Source organism: Poecilia formosa, unplaced genomic scaffold (assembly GCF_000485575.1).
Source record: "Poecilia formosa unplaced genomic scaffold, Poecilia_formosa-5.1.2 Scaffold173, whole genome shotgun sequence".
Classification (NCBI taxonomy): domain Eukaryota; kingdom Metazoa; phylum Chordata; class Actinopteri; order Cyprinodontiformes; family Poeciliidae; genus Poecilia; species Poecilia formosa.
In genome coordinates, this window is record NW_006800112.1 from 67,761 (window position 1) to 73,909 (window position 6,149).

The following is a 6,149-nucleotide window of genomic DNA, read 5'->3' on the forward strand; positions in this document are numbered from 1 at the left end:
CTAACTCTTTGATAAATAAGCCTAAAAATTGCGACGTATTTGTCCCTTTTTACGTTGCTACCCATAAATAAAAATGTGTGTGGTTTAGACAGGTTGGTGAGAAAAGTGTTGAAGTTTAAAAACGCGTTGAGTTTCTAAAACATTCCCCAAGCTGTGAACATCTCGCAGAGCTTTAATCAGTTTTTAATTTGAAAATTGAAAAACTATATTACACAACTTACGAAGGCACATGCATCCATGTTGTAACATGAGTTATTTACACAGAAGGGAAGATTTACTACAGTTTAAAGTTGTTTTTTTACTTTTAAGATCAGTTTGTTTGGAGAGATGCTAGGAGCTAGCTTGTACGTGTTGCAGAATCTTTGCTGCCATCTGCTGACTGTTGATTATTGCAACAGTCCTCTAGCTTTCATAAGTAAATGCACGTCATTGCAGAATAAACTGTAACTAATTTTTTCTCTCCCTTGTGTCTGCAGCAGGGAGTTGAAGAGTACGAGCCCCGCTTCCCCACCAGGTAAGAACCGCTCAAGTTCTTCTTTTAGTTTGATGCAGAAGTCCTTTTCAGTCAGTGGGAGGGGAACCAAAGAGTATTAGCTCTCCATACATGGCTGAGGGATTGGGACAATTGGTGTAGCACACCTTTGATTTGGTTTCTTTTTTTTTTTTTTTAGTTTTTCTGTCTTTCCATCCTTTTCTGTCAACATTTGTTTGCTGTGAAACCATAAATGAGGAGATTTTGTCATGTTAGCTGTCTGTTATAGGGTGTCCACTCATCCTTAAAACCTCTTAAATTCATTTTAAAAAGAGTAAGTTAGCCTTTAATGTGTTAATTACAGGTCTTAAGTTTTGTCTAAGACTATTAAATCTTGTATATTCTGTGTATTTAGTTTGAGTCGCACTCAAACATCTTCAGTGCGTTCTCTGGCGATTTAAGCTACTGCTAGCTAGCTGCTAACATGCTAGCTAGCCAGCTAATTTTTTGCATATATCATGGAAAAGTGCTAATTTGTCGCCAGTTGGATGAACACATTTCATACATTTCTGTGAAGATATAGGTCTGAAACTTGAGTTGGTTAAATCTGCAGACATCCTATATTACACTGAGGTCTGGATCGATGCTCTGATCTGATTGGCTGCAGTTGGAACGTCTTGTTTACTGTTAGAACGAATGAGCTGATTCATTTCAAATCAGATGAATTGGGTTGCTCGGACAGGTTTAATACACTTTTCTTAATAATATGAGATATTTAACCTTTTAATTTTAGATGTGTAAATACAGCTGTACCTCTGTGGGTCTAACCAGATGCTTGAATAAATTTCAGTGGTCTGAGATTTCACTTAGTAGTAGAAAATATGCGTAATAGTGGTTTGTGATTATTCTGAAGTGTAGCCAAATTACCTTCAGCCCTCTACTCCTCCTGAAGTTATATAACAGATTATGTCGATTAAAGTGTTTAGTCTGTAAAACCAAACTCCATGTTCTTTGGGAATTAGCTGTAGTGGAGAAGTAAGTTAAGTTTCCAGCGCATTTGACCTGAAAAAAATAAAAAAAAAGGATTTTTAAAATTAAAATCTTATGCAACTTTCAACTAATTTAAAAACATGTTGTACAAGAAGTTCTCTTCTTTCAAAATAAGAGCTTCTTTTACGTGACGATTGATACATTTCCAATAAAGGTAAAACATTTTTAGGCATGACCAGTTATCAGTTTAATAGCTTAAAGTCTTCAGGTGTGTTCGATGTGTGTTTTTTGTTTCTGTTGAAGTCCATTTCACCATCTTTGGTTCATTAATTTTCTGAACCCATTCGCATCCTGACTCCTCCATCACCTCACAGCCACCACGCTGCTTTTCTTGCTTTATTTCCTGGCTCCACTCACCCCGAACGTCCTGCTGCAGCTCTTTGCCTCAGTAAAACGTTCAGGCTCAGGTCAGGTCGAGATCCCACATTTCAGCCTTGTGTGTGTCCTGCTGGTTTTGCTGCTGCTGTTTTTTTTTTGTTTTTTTTTCCCATTCAGCCCACCTGGAATCCTCTTCCTCTTTCTGTCCACAGTTCCTCAGAGGTCAAATTGATTTCCACAGTGTGAGATGATGCGATAGGACAGGCTCCTTCCTCTTTCCCTCCCCCCTCTTTTCCTGCCTCCTGCTTGCGGCAATAAACTCCTCTCGAGCCGATCAATCCGAGGAAGAGACGCGGGTGTGTCCGTCACCCTCCTTTCACCTCTTCCTCCGTCGCCATCCCCGAGTCGTCTGTCTGACCTCACGACCAAACCAGAACAGACTTTGTGCCGTAAATATTTCCAATCCACGCGACGGACGTTCTCTCTGAGGAAAATGGGCCTTTTTTTCCTCGCCTTTCATGCATGTACATGTACTTTTGTATAACTGAGGGGATGAAACCTCCCCGCCCCCATTTCCACTAATGTCAGTGCTCTCCATCGGAATGACGGCGTGAAGGAAATGTAAAAGAAAGCGGTTGATCCCAAAGAGGATTTTCATATTGTAAAAACATAATAGTTTTTAATTTTACTGGATTTTTCAGTATTGAATTATTTCTGCCTTTTCATGCTGTGAAGTTTTGTATTCCTCTGACACCAGAGGTCCTGTAAATGTTTTAACCAAGAAAACTGAATGTTTACTGTACATACAAACAAGTGCTTGTCACGCAGTATCTTATTATCTGTTCATGGAAGAAGAAGAAAAAAAAAAACCCTGCACTTTATGAAACTAATAATCTCTGTTTGTGACTTTGTGTATGAAAACAACCTGGAACCGTCTCGGTATCGGTCTGTGAACTTGGACACTGTGCTCCAACACACTCAAACACAGGTGCTTCTGTCCATGTCCTGCTGAGCCGTTTCACTGCTTCATCATCAAGCAATCTGAACAATAAGCAGCGATGATGACCTTTTTATTCATTTCTTTTTTTTTGCATTTTCTGTGGTTCAAAAAAAAAAAAAATGCGCGATCTCACATCTACACATACTGGAGGCGGAAGTTTGGAAGTGGGCGATAATTCCCATCCTAAAGGCGATGCGTAATCTAGATTAAATGAACACAAACTGTCATGCTAACACTTTAAATGACTCTCTTTGTATCACCTGCTGATGAGGTGATTTAGTTCCCATCATTCCCGCTTCATTAACCAACCAAACATGCTGCCGTCATTCCAGCACATTTAAAGCTCTGCATGTCATTGGCCACCGGTTGGGAAACTGGTTGGGCATCAAACTCATTTCAAGAGCATTGATGTTCTCAAAGAGCCCGTTGTGCCAGAATGTATTAATAAAACTCATTAACAAAGTGTTAAAAATATTAATAGCTGTGACTGCATACCTCCTAATATTAAACATCTTTTTATTGATCATTACCTCCAGGATTTTATGACTTTTCTTCATTCTTTTTTTTTTTTTTTTGTCAATCTAAATCTGTTTTGTGGAGCTAACTTAGAAATGATTGCAAGAATTTTTGCAACGTTTAACATGGTAATTGTGACGTGTCTCCACACCAAGTGTAGTTAAAACACGGAATACTGCCACCTACAGGTGGGAGTCGGCATCACATTAAGCCAATGATTTCTACCTTTTTTTTTTCCAGAAAATTTGTAATAAACTCACAGTTATGGATTTGCGTCAAAAAGAAAAAATGCTGGGATCCGTTGACTTTGTGTGAATTTCCACAATCACAAAAAACCAGAAGGACTGATATAATTTGGCAGCATACAGATAAAAACGGCTTTGATTGATTGATAAAATAATAATATTTAAACATACGACGTTTATCTTCAAGGTTCTGTTCATGCGTCACTGTGGAGGATCGCATAAAACACAGTGGCTCACACATGTTGTAAAAAATCATCTCTAGACTCAGATCTATTGTCCTATTCATATCTGGTGATCCATATTATACAGGTTTAAAATCAATTTTAAAATCCTTCTGTTGATTCTTTGGATGCTTTTCATTGTAGAGAAACAGTTTTAATGTATTTTGTTTGGATTTTATATGATTAACCAACACAACATAGTACATCACTAAATGAATGAAGTGGCAGAAAACTGTAACATGAATTAAATTTAGAAATGTTTTTTTTTTTCCCCACAATAATTATTTACTTTGTCTTGTTCAGTCACTTACAATCTCAATTAAATAAATTGAAACGTGTGTTTAATGCGACACAATGTGAAAAGTTCAAGATGTGACTTTTGTAAAGTCACAATTGATGAGCAGAAATTATTTATGCGACTTTTAATCTACAGAAAACATCAGACGACGACTCTAGACATGCAGAGATCTTACAGCTTATGATGAGCCATATTTAGAAAAACCTAAATCAGAAAGAAATGTACAAACCTAAACATGTTTTTGTTTTTGCATATTTATACGTGGTGCATATACTGTGGATTATATAACCTAATGGAAACTTTTAAACGCAACATTGTTGAAGGAATATGCAGTTGGCACTTTGGATCCTAATGGATCCACAGAAACCGAGAGGTCAAATCAGCAACTGAAAACCGAGTCACAGCTGCCCGGAAAGCCGTCTGATTTCCTGTGTTCTGCTTCAACTCCGACTAAAACCTCAGCAAGTCAAAAAGCGTCACAGTTTAAGACGAGTGTCGTCTGTTCTGACCGGTTTTGTTTTTCTGTGTCGGCCCAATTAGTCCCCGTCTCACTGGCTGTCCCTTCTGGTGTTTGTTTCTAGTCCGTCAGGAGACTGCCGACTTCTGAAATTCATGAAGGTTTTAACATTTGTAGAGAGACGAAGACGGAGAAATTAAGATTATTCCTCTGAGAAAACCGCTTGAGATGATTAAATATTTTTCAAGCAAGTGAAACATTAATTTGGATCTGCATCAGATCTTGGTTCAGATTTTTTTATTCTATTATTTTTTGCACAGTGCAGTAGAAGCTTTGTCCCAAATGTCCTCCCTCAACTTTGCCAACCTGGTTTCTGCCGTTTCTTGATCCGTTCTGATGCGTTTAGACAAAGTCGAGAGTAAACGACAGGAAGCAGCCAGTTCTTCTTCTTTCTCCACTAAAATAATCAAAGCTACGACTGCAGATTGCACAGCACTCACATGTGTGCACCAACTGAGGGGCAAAAGAGTGAAAACATTTTGTACAGAGGATTTCTGAAATATGCATGCTTTGAGGCAGCAAGAAGTATAAGGATTGATGACCTCAAATGTTTGAATTTCTACTATACAAAAGTTATCAAATAAATTTCTTCATATGGACATTTCTCTTGCTTCTGTTCCTTTTTTTTTTTTTTTCCCCCAAAACAACTTTCTGCCATAACAGCCGGCTCAAATGTTTAGTTTCTACCCTGCAGAACTTTACTTTTCCAGCCTTCTGCCGCACTTCAGGAATAATTTCATTTACTGCTGTTCATCCCCAAACGCATTAACCAGTGACTTGAGACCAGCCCTGCCACCCTGCAGCCGTGTTGCATGTTCAGCGTGTGTTTGTGTGTGTGCGCGCGCTAACATTTACATCCTGCGCACCCCGGCCTGCCAGCCGCCCACCGGCCTGCTCCTCCTGCTGCTCTCTAAGGTACCGCTCAGCTGTGTGTCGGTGTTGGTGTGTGGGTTTGTCCTGATCATTAGGTGATATTTTATCAGTTGGTGAAAATTCCTATTAAATGTAGAACGTCGATGTGTGAGCTTAGTTTTTTCCACAAGTTACCACAAGAATCCAGTCAAATCTCTATTCATCTCTGAATCACAGAGGATATTTAAGAATTAATTTTCCAAATCCAGGTAAGTAAAATACAGGGAGGGCCATGAGTTGCCATACATAGAAAAAGTAAACATTTTACATTGGACAACTGTTTTTATTTTTGTGGGGCTCTGTAATCGCTGCACGTCTTGGACCATTTTGTGGTTGTTTTCCGTTAAAGTTTTGTGCAACCATTCGACTGCTTCCGGATCCAGCCACCAGTACAAATTCAATTCTTTGCTCTTTTGTCAAATGCATCTTCTTGGGTATCTGAGAAATAAAAGAAATGTACATTTTACATTCTCCTATGTGTGGAAACTTATGGCCCACCCTGTGTAGTACTTCCTGTCTAATTTTGTGGACTTGATATTAACCGGTAAAGGTAATTTGATCAAACCAGCGCAGCAGTATTTTAAACCGTCTCATAAAACA

The 6,149-nt window shown here is 38.7% G+C and overlaps 1 protein-coding gene across 8 annotated transcripts in view; it reads left to right on the forward strand.

The window, feature by feature from the left end:
- Positions 1 to 6,149, forward strand: part of LOC103147036 (brain-specific angiogenesis inhibitor 1-associated protein 2-like) — a 58,948-nt gene that overhangs the window by 48,803 nt on the left and 3,996 nt on the right. For 4 of the 8 annotated variants that reach the window (XM_016678053.1, XM_016678054.1, XM_007565177.2 and 1 more), the window contains one exon: positions 477 to 514. In XM_016678053.1, coding sequence (XP_016533539.1) covers positions 477 to 514 — 38 coding nt within the window. Of the gene's footprint in view, positions 1 to 476; positions 515 to 2,052; positions 5,237 to 6,149 lie in introns of those variants that run through there. The other 4 variants (XM_016678055.1, XM_016678059.1, XM_016678057.1 and 1 more) reach the window with 3 other exon arrangements.